We start from the raw sequence: 15,955 nt of genomic DNA, 5'->3' as shown, positions 1-15,955 counted from the left end.
TTCTTTCTGGTTTCTTATCTAGTTTTTATAAAAAATTAAATTTTAATGCATGTTTAGGTATGGATTTCATTTGACAATCTTTTGTTCAGAGTTGATATCTCTTTTTTTGGGAAGCATTAATGTGTGTGTTCTGGGATGACAAGGCATCATTTTTGGCTGAAACAAAGTTTGTATGTAGACCAAGATTTTCTGTGAAGTCACTAAAGTAGGTATTATTTGCAGTTTTTCTTTTTGCTTGCTTTTATTTGTTTCAATTATTTTGTTGACCCCCCCCCCTCCCCCCCTTTAACATTAAAAGTAAATAAAGTAAAAATGGGGACAAATTAACTACATTACAATACATGCAACTTTTAAAATCAGTAACTAATCAAAAAGAAATTGCAATAAATAAACAAATACAGTTGATTGACATTAACGAGTGTAAATTAATACCGCTGTGTATGGCTTTGAAAAGACGAGGAAAAGGAAGGGAAAAGACGAGCTTTCTGGATCAACCCAGGAAGTATACCATCATTACCTTCTTCATCATCATCATCACCTCCACGATCATCATCACCACCACCATCCTCTTCCTCTCTGCCTGCCCTCTACACTGCACAAGAATTCTGTAGGTTGATTTCCTTCCCTATGTTTATTTTGCTTTTGCTGTCAACCCTTCTGTTTTTAGATCACTTTTCTTTAGTTTAGGATAATCGAGTTACGGCTACAATATTCTTTACTTCAAAGAGAGCGGCTATTTTTTAAATTACTTCTCCTTACCTATTGTGAGAAAAACTGTCAAGTGTGGAATATTTTGTTTGTGTGTGCAATCTTTGTTGTCTTTTTGCTCTGTCCACAATGTTGCAGCATTTCTGTAGTTATAAGCAGAAAATCAGAAACCTTTGTTTGACTCTCCAGCCTAGCCGGTGTAAGTGGTGCTTCATGTCTGAGCATAGCAAGCCCTTCGGCCAGGGATTGTATTTTGTGCTTATTCTACATGTTGTACTGGACCAGGTTCACAAGTCTATCCAAACTTTTACTTCAAAATGTGCATACACCCGGTACTTTAGAAAGGTGGCAGTGTGGTGAGGAATAAGATGAGATGAGATAAGGGAGAGAAAATGTCCAACAGGCCACCACTATGCACCTTTTTTATTTCAATCAGTAGAGCAAAACAAGCTTTATAATATAAGCCAAATTGTTTTTGGATAGATCGTTGACCCTGTTTTGTAGTGTTTTCTGTGTGTCTCTGCTGCCCTGTGTGGCTTACGCCGCCCGCTAATCACGCATGTTGCACCTCCAACCCTTCTTCCAGATGGAAGCCCTAGTGCTGAGGAGACGTACCCAGGTAAGAGCTTCTGTCCCACCCATGCTTCTCTGCATCTTTCCCCAACTCTCCCGGACTCTGGTTCAACACTAAATATTTGATTATCATGTTAGATTTGGGCAAAGTATAAGCCAGGCAGTTTATTTCAACCTGCCCATTGAATTGATCTTTGTACATACAGGTATTTAACTTCTAATGCTTAAAATTCTTCGTTTGATTTTTGTATATGCCACCACTTTATTTTATGCAAAATTCTTTATCAAAGAGCAACTTAACACCCTGTTTTAGCTTCAACACGGTCCATTCACTTTCAATAATGCATTCAAGCCCACAACACCCTTGAGATGTACGTATACAACAGTTTGATGAATTCTGGATTTTTATGTCTTAATAGAGAGGAAATTGCCCAAACTGGAGTAAATGTGGCAGTGCATCATATGTAGGGTGTGTAGTGTACAAAACAACACCATTTTTGGGGTCAAGAGGAAAAAACGACATGATTTTCTGTGGAGAAAGGCAAAGAACTTGAGCTGCAATGAACACTATAGATTCCAGCCTGAGACTATATAGTATAATAAAGTGTCTGACATAATAAAGGTACGACTTGCCTTTTTTCCTTTTGGTTCTGCTGTGATTAAGAGAGACAAAGAGGTTTAATTTCTTCATTTTTTAAAACGGCTTGTTAGAAGTTGTAGCTTGTTGTATTCATGGAAAAATGTCCAGTTGGGAAATGTAGGGCATCTTCAGGATTAAATCCAGATTTTGTTTTTTTTCCCCCTGCAAGTACCTTGTAAAGAAATATACACAACTTCAAAATGTACCAGAGCTTTACACAGTGGAGTATGGTCTGCTTTTTCTGTTGCTTCTCTGTTCTGTTTTCTGTCTCTGTCTGGACAGCTCTTAAAAGATCTTGCATTATTCATACTAAATATCACTTTTAACTCGGCGAACACTAACGTTAGATTGCATTGTGGGGATGAGTGTGTTGGTGTTTAGTCTAACCTCTGTAATGTATTTATCTGTCTACACTTTCTATGTATGCATGTGTGTTTCCCAGGCGAGTGGAGCGAAGCGTTGTACCCTCTCCTCACTACGCTCACCGAGTGCGTTGCCATGATGAGTGATAAGGCCAAAAAGTCCATGGTCTTCCTGCTGATGCAGGACAGCGCCCCGACCATAGCCATGGACCTGTCGCTGCAGTACCGGCGCGACGTGGTCTTCTGCCAGACGGTATGCAGAAACACACACAGTGACGTGATATTTACTCAGATGTGTACACGCACTTAACATGCTCATCGTAGAATGACTCGCAGCGAGGGAATCCATAAAGAGTTCATAAATCTGTAGTGGAGGATGCAAAGGCCCAGGGCTTGGTGGATCTACAGTGTTTATGTGACTTTTGAACACTTGTGTACAAAGAGAGCGCAAGGAAAGAAGCAATATAAGAAAGCGAGACAGAAAGAGAATGTATTTCTTCACCTGTAGACCCAAACACTCCTACTCTCCAGACGTTTCAGACGTGTGCCCAGAGGTAGTCGGGGTAGTGGATTTTTGTTTTACAACCTATTTTAACAGCCTCTTATTTCTGTAGTTGGCTCCGTTACAACAATAGTTACATTTACTCAGCAGGTTCATTGTATATATTTTAGACTTGGGATCTCTGCAGCCCTATCGCACAACAGCAGTGGGTATAATGGTGGAGCCTCAGACCAGTTTAATCAAATAGAGTTAAACTTTGGTATCGAATTTACATATTTACAAGTAGCAAGGTTTAAAAAAAAAAATGATAAGGTAGACGATAAAAAACATTGGACTTAACCAACAACTACAAGTGAGCTGGTGTTAAATCAAAGTCCAGCAAGTACAAAAATAATTAGAGCTAAAACAATTAGTCAGTTGACCGAAGATTAAACAAATAAATGTAATCAAGATAGTTGCTAAAGTTATTTTTCAAGCATACATGCCAAAATATTCCCCATTTCCATCTTGTCAAATGTGAGGTTTTGTTAATTTTCTTTTGTCTTGTGTGATATAAATGATTATGCCTGTGATGATAAATGATATGATTGTTTTGGGGGTTTTGGACTGCTGGTCAGACAAAACAAGCAATTTAAAGACATCACCTTGGGCTTACTGTAAGTAAATTGTAGTGGGCATTTTTCATTATCATTAATCAACAAAATAATTAGAGATTAGCAGATTAATGAAAATAATTGTAAATTGTAATCCCAATCAAAATGGCGTTACACTTTTCTAAGTTTTGAATTTCAGTTCATGGGAGTAAAATGATATATCAGCTACGTCTTCTTTAATGTACAGTCATTAATAATGTTTAATACCACACTGAATGAGAAGCAGCTCAGCGTTTTATTCCCCAATGCCGAATAAAGAAACCATACATTAACAGACAATTCTGATTCTCATTCCTGCCAGTTATATAAAATGGTATTTCCGTCACACATGGATGCACACAAACCAACAACATGCATCAACTTACATAACCTCTCAGAAGCAGCCAGGCTTTACTGTGTCTGAATATAAAACCATATGTTGATTGGAATTACAGAAAATGAGCAAGGGCACGCCATCATATTGAATGAATTTATCTATAACTCTATAACTAATAGAAACAGTTTAGATTACAAAATGACAAAGTTGATATATCTGACAGATCATTTACAGAACATCTTTGACATTAAAGGAGGGTAACATCATATTTCCAATTAGTCCAAATTTGTTTGACTTACATACTCCTAGAAAATCTTGAAATAATGATTATCTAAAATGATCTGCCAGTACAGTGAAGGATAGAGACAGAGCGCATCCTCGTCAATTCTGTCTGTTAGCAAACAACAGAAAACGGGGTGTGGGGGGGGTGACCTAAATGCTTTCTGTCTCTATAAAAACAGTGATACTTTACAGTGCTTGATACAAGATTGACTTAATCATCGTGTCCCATTTATGGATGAGTCAGCTGTAATATATTTGTAATATGATGTGTGTGTGTGTGTGTGTGTGTGTGTGTGTGTGTGTGTGTGTGTGTGTGTGTGTGTGTGTGTGTGTGTGTGTGTGTGTGTGTGTTGCAGCTCACTGCTCTCATATGCGGCTTTATTATCAAACTGAGGAACTGTCTCCGTGACAACGGATTCCTCCGACAGCTCTACACCATTGGCCTGCTGGCTCAGTTTGAGTCTCTGCTCAGCACCTACGGTATTACACACACACACACATACACACACACAATTCCAGCTAACCTTTTCTTTCACTATTAAACCCACTATTAAAACAGTTCTGATTGTGTGTGTGTGTGTGTGTGTGTGTGTGTGTGTGTGTGTGTGTGTGTGTGTGTGTGTGTGTGTGTGTGTGTGTGTGTGTGTGTGTGTGTGTGTGTGTGTGTGTGTGTGTGTGTGTGTGTGTGTGTGTTCTCAGGAGAGGAGTTGGCCATGTTGGAGGACATGAGTGTCGGCATCATGGATCTTCGCAATGTCACCTTTAAGGTAGGAAGATGTTTCTTAATCCCCATGAGGACACTGCAGCTGCAGATATTTAGTAAGAAGCTGCTTCTTTTTAATTATGGTTTTACTTCACTCTTCCTCTGCAATTTGTATTGCCGTTATTTCTTTTCTTGTAATTTTTGATTCTGCATTGTTTCATTCTGACATTTATGAACTTTGGTCCTTTTTTTACCTCTCTGTTCTACGTCTCTATTAACCCTAACCCAACGATTAATCAGTTAGAACATTTGGTTTGACAATCAATTTAATTCTTCTTTTGTTAATTTTTCAAGTGACAAACATTCACTTGTTCCAGCTTATCAGCTGTGAATATCTGATGCTTTTCTTTGCCATGTATAATAGTAAACTAAATATCTTTTCATTTTGGACAGCCATTTGAAACTGCTGTATGTGTAGCAGAAATCTTAAAAACCTAAAAATGAAATCATTATTAAATTTAGGGCTGTGTGATGTGAAGAAAATATGTTATAACGTTCTTGAATATCACGATAACGATATTACTCGTGATTATTAGAGATATTAAAATATGACTCACTTCTGCATTTCTGCTGCTTTCAGTGTTCTGCTAAAATTCAACAAACTCCTCGTTGGATTTAAAAAGAAAGGAAATCATTTCCAACATTCTTTTATTGAAAAAATTGAGCATTGATTTTGATATAAAAGGCACCGCTAAAAAAAGAATAACAGTTAGGTTTTAAAGAGTAGTTTTCTGCTGATATTTATTTTCAACCAACACAAGAAATCTCTGAGGGTCGCTATGTGTTTATTGTGCCAGTAGATATCGCGATGATGATTAAAAACCGATATATTGTGCAGCCCTGATTACATTTCTATGCCTGCATGTTCATACACTTTACTTTAAGGTGACCCAGGCCACCGGCAGCGCGGCCCCCGACATGTTGCCGATCATCACCGGGAACCGGGACGGCTTCAACGTCCGCATCCCGCTGCCGGGAACCATGTTTGACGCGTTGCCCCGGGAGATCCAGAGCGGCATGCTGCTGAGGGTCCAGCCAGTGCACTTCAACGTCGGCATCAACGAGCAGCAGACGCTGGCTGAGAAGTGAGTGAGTAGGAGAAGAAAAGAAGACGGAGGTTTTGTGATGTCAATTACACAACCGTTTTAGCAAGATGTTGAGCATGACCGATGAAGCTGCTCTACAATTTTATGTAAGAAAAAAAAAAAGTGTTTCTTTGTGTTGGTCAGGTTTGGAGACACATCCCTGCAGGAGACCATTAACTTGGAGAGTCTCTCAAGGCTGAATTCATACTACGAACAGTTCAAAGAAGTCCTGCCTGAAGACTGTAAGTACTAAAGTCTACTAGAGTTTAGCAATAACAACAACATGGCAGGGAACTACCATTTCCTTCAGTTAGCGCGGTGGCAAACTGTTAGCTTTTCAGAATAAAACTTAAAGTGGGGTATCCTCAGTGGTAGAAGTGCATTTATTTAAGTACTGTTTAAGGGTACTTGAGTAGTTCCATTTCATGCTACTTTTTACATCTGTCACAGGGGTACATTTAGCTGATAATACTGATAATAAATTCAGGATTATTACTTCTAATGGAGTAGTATTACATTGTGGTACTTAAAGGATCTGAATACTTCTTCCACCATTTTCTATTCAAATAATGTGTATGTGTATATGTGCCTCTAAGTAGGTATGTATGCACGTATGTGTAAGTATACATATATAAATAGATGAAGAATCAAATTGTTTTTATATAACTTAAGTAGAAAAGGCGCGTAGGAGCAGAAACGTTTTTTGTTTTCTTTTTGAACATGGGAATCCTTATTTGAATCATTTACAATTATTTTGAAAGATTTGCTGAGTATTTTGTTTTTTTTGTTTTTTCTTGCTTGTACTGAAATGTACATATTTTTCAAATTAAACTCTATCAAATAATCATATTTAAGAGCCAACAGCCATCTGAATTAGTACTTTTGTCGGTACGTTTTAGCGGTCTTAATTCCTGTCTTTCTTCCTCTGATTGTCAGTGCTCTTTTGTTCTTCTCATCTCATCATCAAACTATGTCTCCTCTTTTTTTCCCTTACCTACATCCCCCCCCCCAGGCCTCCCGAGGTCTCGTTCTCAGACTTGTCTCCCTGAGCTGCTGAGGTTTCTGGGGCAGAACGTCCACGCAAGGAAAAACAAGAACGTGGACATCCTCTGGCAGGCAGCCGAGGTGAAGTTTCTGCTTTGTTGTACATCCAACACTAGAAACCCACAATACCATAGTAGTATTTATTTTTTAAATAGCAAATATCCCTATTTATTTCCAATGGCTTAAACATTTCTTCCCTCTCTGTCTCAGATCTGCCGCAGGCTGAACGGGGTTCGTTTCACCAGCTGCAAAAGCGCCAAAGACCGGACGGCCATGTCGGTGACCCTGGAGCAGTGCCTGATCCTGCAGCACGAGCACGGCATGGCGCCGCAGGTCTTCACGCAGGCCCTCGACTGTATGCGCAGGTAGGACGCCCTCACCGTGCCTGAATGAAAAGAAAAAAACACAAAATGAAAACCATACCTGGGCAAAAAGAAAAACTAAAGTAGGACCTTAGAGATCCAGATTCCTTTTTATTTCTTGCCTGCCAGGGTTCCTCTACGGGTCTAAAGAAATCTGGATATTCATATTTTTCATTTGGCTACTTGGAAGAAAAAAAAAATTCTTAACACCATGCAAAATGCCGTATTTTACTGTAAACATTATAGTGTTTTTTTATGTTCTGCATGTATCAGCTGAACACCGATCCAAATCTTTAAAAGCAGGGAAACAAATGTATAGGAAAGAATGTTTTGCCCATGTGCGGTTTGAAAACCACTGCCTGCTTCCTGTGTGAGACAAATTGATCAAGAGTTTCCAGGTCATCTCAGAGGGGATACTTGAATATTTAGAAATTCAGTTGGTTGCTTACTTCACCAGACTCTTGTCAAAAAGGTTCACATTTAGGTAATAACCATTGTTGACCCTTTTTTGACCAGGGTCTAGAGGAGAGAGGTACCTCCCTGGTATTAAATGTTGGTCTGTTTGTTGGTCTTCTTGTCCTGTTTTGTCTTTCCACCCATCTACGCAACATTGTCTTGTCTTGTGTTGTCTGTCCTTTCTGTAAAGCTGTTTCACAGTCTGAGTTGCTAACAAGCTGGCAGAGTATTTTTTCTTTTATTTGGATCATCGGAGCACTTGCCCTTCCATCGTCGTCGCCCTTTCTTTTCCTTCATCCCTCCTTTTTTCCTTTCCTTCATTAATTGTCAAATTAGGTGGTATCTAGAAAGGTTTAGTTTTCTTCTACACTGCAGCCAAGTCAGACAGTTTTAGTGAAATGCTTCGGATATTTGACTCGCAGCACTGCGAAAACACACATACCTGTGCAAAAGCAGACTCATCCATCTGTAAAACCGATTTTAAAAGAGAAAAGAAAAATCGCAGAATAAAAAGATAATTTTGGAAGAGAAGAAAGCGTAAGTAAAAACAAATAATTATGAAAAAAAAAAAAACTGACAGTCCGCAAGATAGAGTTCGAAAAGTTTGGGTTTTATTTTTCCAAGTGTTCAAATATTCAAAGGTTTTGAATAAAAGTCCTTTAACTGAAACCTGAAACTGAGGAAAGGAAACGAGCTGAATGCCAGCATCTAAATAAACAACCCATTTCCAGAAAGCATGTCGTTTTAAAATGCTTTCCAGAACATGTTTAACACAGTTTGTGGTCTGGAAAAAGACGTCTACTGACCAAAATAACCAATATGATAAAAGACAGCAGACCGTGACGTACAGGGAATTTATATTTCCAAAACAGAGCTTTATTGATAATGATGTGATTCTGTTCCAGAGGACAGAACGAGCGTTGTCTTTAAAAGGTCCACACAACTCACAGAATATAGGTTTTATATTCAAGTGTTTGTATTTTTGTGTCAAAAAAGTTTGTGTGTTGTTCTAAGTGGAGTTTTATGTGACTTTGTTATATTTTGTTGTTAAGCCCGTGTAAAAAAAAAAAAAAAGATGTAATCACACCTCTGTGCATTGTACTTGTACTCAATAAAGTTGCACTGCCACAAAGATAGTCGCATGATACGACATCTCTTCTCCTTTTCCTCACCCATTTTTCTTCTCCTCTCCTTTTTCCCTCCCCTCTGCCTCATCAGCCGATGAGCATGGAAATAGCTTTTGGATCATTTTTAGAGCTTGAGTTGTTTAAGTTAAGAATGGTTTTGAGCTGTGATGCATGTTGGAAAAAGCTTGGAGATGTTGTACCCTTTCCCTCCAAATTTTCCCTCTTTTTCCCCCCTTTTTTTACCCTTTAAAGATACTAAGTAGTTGAAAATGAGCAATGGACAATTTTTTTCAAACCCAAAAAAAAAATTTAAAAAAAAATTTTTTCCCGTGTTTTTTGTGGTTTTTTGGTTTTTTTGCGTTTCTCAAGTGAAAACCCAACAGCGTACTAGCTTGTTTGTTAGCTTGCAGACACATTTTGTGTAAAGTTTCTGATCCAGAGTGAAAACTACTTCATTATGTCACCTAATCCCTTGATTTTAAAGATGTAGGATTTCAATTGTTAAAAGTGAAACCAAGACGCTTTCTCTGCAATATTTTCCTCTGTTTCTTCGTCCTTCTTCACCCCATGTCTTAGAATACATAACCATGGTGAGCCATTGCTGTTTTTCTTATCTTCTTTCCTTTTCTGAAAGATGTAAAAACACCTTTCTTAATTTTCTCTTTTTTTCTCTTTCTCTTTTTTCCTCTACCTCTGTTTCCCGCCTGTTTGACTTTGTCATGATTCGGCTCATCGTTGCGAGATTGTTTTATTCTGTTTTGTGATTCTTTTCCATTTGTTGTGACCTCCATACGATTTGTATTACTTGTTATTCTTATGTCACACCACGGATGGCTGTCTATCATCGCGGCCGTGGCTTCTTTGTGATTTTTCGCCGGCATCACCTGTTGCTTTGCCATTTCACATCTGTGCATGCATATGTACATGCCATCTGTTTATTTTGGCTTCGATGCAACACACGCTTTCTTCCCTTCCTGAAAATCTTTTATTTTCTTTATCATTTTCTCTCCTCCTTCCTCCATCTTTTTTGCCCTTATACTTTTTCTTCATCTGTTTCCGTTTCCTTTTCATCTCCCCTCCTCTCTTCCGTTCCTAACTTCTCCTCCACCACCTTCCCCTTCCTCGTACATTTTTTTGCTGCTCCACACCTCCTTCCTCCCGCCTTCCCGTGACTCGGCAGAATTGGGACAAGGGAGGGGGTGATCCAGAAGAACCTTAGCGGCTTGCTGCCGGTGCGTGACTTCCGGCTGGACCCCAGTCTCCTGTACACGCTGCCCCTGCTGGCCCTCAGCCCCAACCTCTTGGTGGTGTGGATCTTCCTCAGCGTGGCCTATTTCCTGGCCAAACTCCGCTGCAGCTGAACAGCCGCCAGCTGCTCTCTATTGGGAGTGACCCACGTTTATGAGGAGGGGTGGGAATACTCCACACTGAATCCCCAGGGTGTTTCTGAAACTGTGCCACAGTCCTGTGAGTGTGTATGTAATTCATGCACACTGATTCGGTACAGCATGTACACACTGTCCCACCCTGACTAAGGGCTTGACACAACTGATGCCCCTATCTATTAACGACCAAATGTCCCTATGAAACAGCTGCATTGCATCTGTCGAACCCAAAACTTCTTTAAATCTTTATCTGTAGACCAATAATTGAGCAGGTCTGGATGGTTTTAACAGAGTACAAGTGGTTTAGCTATATTTAGGGTTTAGAAAACTGGTCTCAAACTGTGCATTCACATCCCAAACTACAGTTCTGGTGGATAGCGCCCTCTAATGGACAGAGCTGTGATCTGTGTCACGGTCAGTGGGTAACGCTGCCTTATTTCTCATTCAATCTTTCACTGACAACAAAGAAGACAGAAAACACAAAAGGGACAGTTTGTAAAGTTGTGAACCATACGGTATATAGGCCAGAAATTACATCAGAGTTGTGAATATGTATAAACATATGCAGATTATATATTAATCTTGCTTTCAGGAAAGCGTTATTGTTGATGGTAGCTATTATAATGGAAATTGATTGCTCTTCTTTCATTTGTGCAATATGTCTAGCTTGTTTTATTTATCATTGTCTTCCATGTGCTTTTGCACCTTACAAGCTAAAGTGGTGGAAACAAAAGCTTTTATTTGGTGCCAAAATTAAGTAAGCTTACAATGCTTATGTATATTTTTTCTTATGGCATTTGTTTTATTTAGTTTTTTAAGTCTTCCTGCTTTTTAGACAGTAGGAGGTATTTTGCTTCTACTTCAGCCTGTGCACTTTTCAGCTGATCTGGGTCAGTAATGACTATGTTTACATGCAGCTAAATAGATCTATTTTGACTAATATTAACCAAACTTTAGCCTTTTAAAAAAGAATCAATATTTTAAAAGTAATTGTCTGTTCACCCATATCTCAGAATCGTAGATAAATAGATGACAAAAGCGTGTGAAAACTTTGTATGTATAGGCTTGTTTGGTCCAAGATAAATGAACTGAACTCATGTACACACTTCAGCCAGACTAAGATGATGATATGGCCCAATTCAATGAAAACTTTAGTGCATAAACAGTAATGCTACATAAAAAAAACTTGAAATCGTCTGCATCCCTCTACTCATTTGGCTCAAAGTGTTTTGTATACCTTGCATACCTTGCATACCTTGAATGAGGCCCAGTGACAACATGCATGACCCATTTCCCAAACATAAGGAGCCATGTGATTAAAGGCCACTATGTGCATTTTCCTGTGTAGCAGGAACTTTTGCACTGTTGACACTAGCTGCAGATCTTGTATGTGCTGTAGTGAGTGCTAGTGTGTCGGGAGCAAACCTTTTATTTGTGTGATCTATTTGTGTGATCCTGCAGAATAATATTGCGTAAGGAAATTAATATTTGACCTCTCCATGGGAAGTCAGGAAGGAAAAAAAGAAAAAAATCATCTGCAGCAGTGGATCCCACAAAAGAAGCTTCCCATAATCAGCGACAATTGTAATAGAACAAATAACACATGCTGACAGGGTATATTAACAAGTCAAGAAGTGGACCTGATTGAAAAGATATGATAACTGCCTAAAACTGCCACACAGGTGATTTCAATGGTTTTGGCTGATAATGCGTCTTCTCAGGACTGTGTGGGCTTGTACAGGCCTAATCAACCAGAAGTGAAAACACCTGTGTGGGTGTTCAGAGGCTTTACATTGCTGCAGAGTGCTGCAAAATCAAAGGAACAATGAAAAACAATATAAAAGCAAATATTCCGCTCTCATAGACCGAAAACTAGACTGAATTCTATGGAGCTTGGAGTGTGCCATCGGAAATAATACACAGTCAATATATACTAAGGTATGCAAGGTATAGTCAGTAAGCAAATGGGGAACATAGTGGAGCATTTAGCAGCAAAAGAGTCACATTTCTTTGAATGCTATATACAGTACATATAGTACTTGTGCGTTTGGTAATCAAATGAAATTCTATAGTTAATGTTAATTGATACATTTCCATTGCCAGTCGTGTGTTCCTGTGTCCCATCATTCCTGAAAACAAGATGGCCTTGAGCTGTTCTAGCCTGGCTGAGGTGTTAATGTACTGTATGGGTTCAGCTCATGTGTAAAAGCAGTGACATGTTTGATGCTTTTATACTTTTGGCTCCCTGAGATTGAGTGTTTTACTGTCACCTGCCTTGAGGGCCAGCAGTGCACTTTTTGGCCCCTTAAATTGGTCTCAGTGTGCCACACCGTCAGTGATTCAACCCACATCTGCTCTTCAGCTTTTTACGCCAGTGCGGTGAAGATCAGCTTCGGTCTCGCCAATTGACAGAGTTGAATCTTTGTGTTTTAAGGATGCCGTTTCTAATTGGCTAATGTTGGAATGTACGATCGTAGGATATTCAGGGGAAAATGGGTTTGATTATGCAGTGTAGTGTTGTAGGTTCGACACCCTTTAGAGCATTTATGCATACCAGTTTACATTTATTCAGATGTTAACTTTGTAACAAACTGGTACAGATTGCAGCTATAAGTGTTAATATTAGCTTTATAGGGTTGAGTTGCGTCGAGTTAAGGAACTGATTTTATTTGTAGTTGAGCTGTTATAGAGTGAATGAGGAAAGTATCCAAGCTTGTGCCAAATGCTTTAGTCAGGTTTTTAACAGATGAATGCAAGTTCCTAGGATCTGTTTGCAAAGAGATTATGTCAGAAAAGATGTGTTTGTGTCTGATGCACTCCACCTCTGTTAATTTATGCGTCCTTGAAATGAGAGAAAATGTGTCAAGTTTGTTTTGTTTAGAGACCTCTCAGCTCACTTTACTGGACAATAATCTGCCATTATTCATTATTATTTAGGGCAGCAATTTACTGGCACATATTGCTTGAAAAAATACTAAAATAATGAATCAATTTTCAAATTAGATGCTGATTAATTTTCTGTCAGTCAACTAATCAATAGACTAACTCTTCAGCTCTAATCTAAGCCCAACTCCAAATTGTTTCCCTTGTTTGAGAAAAAAAAAGATTTCAGGATGCTTTAGCTTACAAATCATGCACTTTTCATAGAGCTTCCTAGAAAGAATGTGTTATTTTGTGATACTATAACCCCCCCCCAGGTATTTCTTATGTGTCTTATGTTGTTGTGGAAACAATTGTAATTATTATATTATTATTATTATTATTTACAGTTAGCGATACTGCAAAGCTCACAGTCTTATTTCCCAGCTACTACAGAATCAGCGCCAATAACTGATATTTTCAGCCAAAGTACAAAAATTGAAGATTAAAATACCAAAACTGTTTAAAAACAGGACAGGCTCGGATTTGACTATAGAATATGGCAAACGGTGGCAATTTAGGAAATGAAAGGGGATAAAAAAAAAAATGTGTCAAGCACTCCTGAACAAATCTTGCATTAAGAAACCAAGAGTTTTCAGGTTGCTTTACACACGGGAAACCTGCGTTGTTAAAAAATCAATGTCTCAGCCTGTGAAGCCAAACGAGAGCGTCAGTCTCCTCCACAGAGTGTCGAGGCTGCGTCTCATTAACACGGAGCCAGTGAGGTAATATATCCGAGCAAAAATAGCCTCCTTTGGGAGTTTACTGTGATCTCATGACCCCTAAACACCACTCAAATCCAGTATAATGATCCATGCGCTCTCAGTCATGTCTCTTTTCTTTTTACATTGGTACTGAGAAGTGAGGGCTGGAATACTGAGCTGTGTATCGGTCACTAGAAACCCATCCAGTATTTGTTGTAAATACTGACATTTACATCTCTTGTCAGGAATATTGTGTTTCTTAAGAGATTAAACCCAAAAGTATTTGTGCTGCGTCACGAGACCTTCCGATAACCAGTAGAAAAAAATGCATCGAACTGTGTTGCGCTATCTGTTTAAAGGAATAGTTTGACATTCTGGGAATTATTTGCTTTCTTCAGCAAAAAAAAGAAAAGAATTTAGGAATTATTTCAGGAAATGTGTGGACTTCGTCACTCCAGTTTAGAACTACCTCTGTGAGTTATACGTTAAACTTAGAGTTTATTTAAAAGAAGTTAAAATTACATTTAAGATACATATATGTAATGATATAATCACTGAGCAGCAGGGATGTGAAGGAATGGGAATTATTTTATGTAAAATCTATGAAGATTTGTTATAAAGTCACATTTTCAATTTCTGATACACGTACCATTAATTCCCCTTATTAATACGTGTAATTACACTGAAGTCCTTGCTAAGAGTATTAATTAAAAAGCATTATATCATTGGCCAAAGAGAGAAACGTCTCTTTTTGCCAATGTTTTTCTTGTCTTTGTTGTTTTATTCTTAGAGATTTGTATCTCTGTACATGGATAGTATTTATGTACTGTCTAAAACGTTTGCTATACATTAAGTTATTCCAAAGCAGAGAATATGTAAATAATCTATACAATGCTATAATTATGCTTGTGCCATAAACGTCACGCTGTCACTTTATATCACAGCTTAATGTGTCTTGTTATAATATGCAGATTTATGTTTTTGTTTGACATGAATTGAATTACTTGTCATTGCTAATCTGTGACACAACTTGCACTTTCAAACTTCTGAGCCCTCCTGTTAACAAGATAAATCCTATTATATGACCAGCTTATTTGGGTTAGGGTTAATTGAAAATAATTCTGTAACTAAGATCATAATTACCTCCTGCAATGTGTTATTATGTTAAAAGGACGTTATTGTTAGGATGTTATTTACTGCTGACCAAACCAATGTCAAAATTAAAATATTATTATTTATTTTTTTTAGCTTCAAATAATATGTCGTGGCTCCATTTTTTGTTGTGTCTGTCAAAATTGATTTGTACAGGACGTGTCTAGAAAAGGTTGTTTTGAAAATATATTTTTAAGGTATTTTAATTCTAAAATCTGGCTCCTGGGTGTGAAAAGCAATTAGACAGATGCCAGGTCAGCAAACAACAGAACATCTATGGTGTTGAATTATCTTTGATCTGTGTTTCTTCTCCTCCTTTGGCATTAAGTGCTTTTCCTCCTGAGACTCAACAGCAGATAAATGTCCAGAAGCTTTAGCCCCGCTGCGCCCCATGTTGCTTTAAATGTACCATGAACCCAAGAAAACCTCCAGTCGGTGTGTCCCTGAACGCCACACTCCTGTTGTAATAAACATTTTCTGCCTCCACCTGCAGAATAGAACCAGACTCTGATGAACTGTTGTGGTCTTTATGGTTGATTGGTTTATGCATTCTTTGCATCTCAGAAAAATCTTTTTCCTTAATTTACGTGTGTGTGTGTGTGTGTGTGTGTGTGTGTGTGTGTGTGTGTGTGTGTGTGTGTGTGTGTGTGTGTGTGTGTGTGTGTGTGTGTGTGTGTGTGTGTGTGTGTGTGTGTGTGTGTGTGTGTGCTGGCGATCATCTGGAATGCAGCAACCTCAGTAGCACTTAATGTTGTCTGCTGGTCATTTTTTAAACAAACAAAAATATGATAATGTGTTCAAACAGTTATCAAAGTTTGAAAGAGTGCATTTTATTATTTGACTTTATGGATTACTTAACCTAGTCATGCGTTGATTGTCATAGATTAAAAAAAAAAAGCTCAACCCCCAGCAGAGTGAGTAT

At 38.4% G+C, this 15,955-nt stretch overlaps 1 protein-coding gene across 20 annotated transcripts in view; it reads left to right on the top strand.

Annotated features, from left to right (window-relative positions):
• The window catches only part of LOC120554299 (inositol polyphosphate-4-phosphatase type I A-like), a 48,116-nt gene that overhangs the window by 29,524 nt on the left and 2,637 nt on the right, over positions 1–15,955 (top strand). For 9 of the 20 annotated variants that reach the window (XM_039793100.1, XM_039793103.1, XM_039793102.1 and 6 more), the window contains 10 exons: positions 455–607; positions 1,295–1,327; positions 2,364–2,536; positions 4,393–4,516; positions 4,736–4,803; positions 5,685–5,884; positions 6,029–6,126; positions 6,897–7,009; positions 7,139–7,293; positions 10,054–15,538. In XM_039793100.1, coding sequence (XP_039649034.1) covers positions 455–607; positions 1,295–1,327; positions 2,364–2,536; positions 4,393–4,516; positions 4,736–4,803; positions 5,685–5,884; positions 6,029–6,126; positions 6,897–7,009; positions 7,139–7,293; positions 10,054–10,234 — 1,298 coding nt within the window. In that variant the 3' untranslated portion in view covers positions 10,235–15,538. Of the gene's footprint in view, positions 1–454; positions 608–1,294; positions 1,328–2,363; positions 2,537–4,392; positions 4,517–4,735; positions 4,804–5,684; positions 5,885–6,028; positions 6,127–6,896; positions 7,010–7,138; positions 7,294–8,964; positions 9,153–10,053; positions 15,539–15,955 lie in introns of those variants that run through there. The other 11 variants (XM_039793115.1, XM_039793107.1, XM_039793106.1 and 8 more) reach the window with 6 other exon arrangements.

The sequence above is a fragment of the Perca fluviatilis genome, chromosome 24 (genome assembly GCF_010015445.1).
Source record: "Perca fluviatilis chromosome 24, GENO_Pfluv_1.0, whole genome shotgun sequence".
Taxonomy (NCBI): Eukaryota; Metazoa; Chordata; class Actinopteri; order Perciformes; family Percidae; genus Perca; species Perca fluviatilis.
The sequence above is the reverse complement of the archived record's forward strand: the minus strand, read 5'-3'. Positions and strand labels throughout refer to the sequence as shown.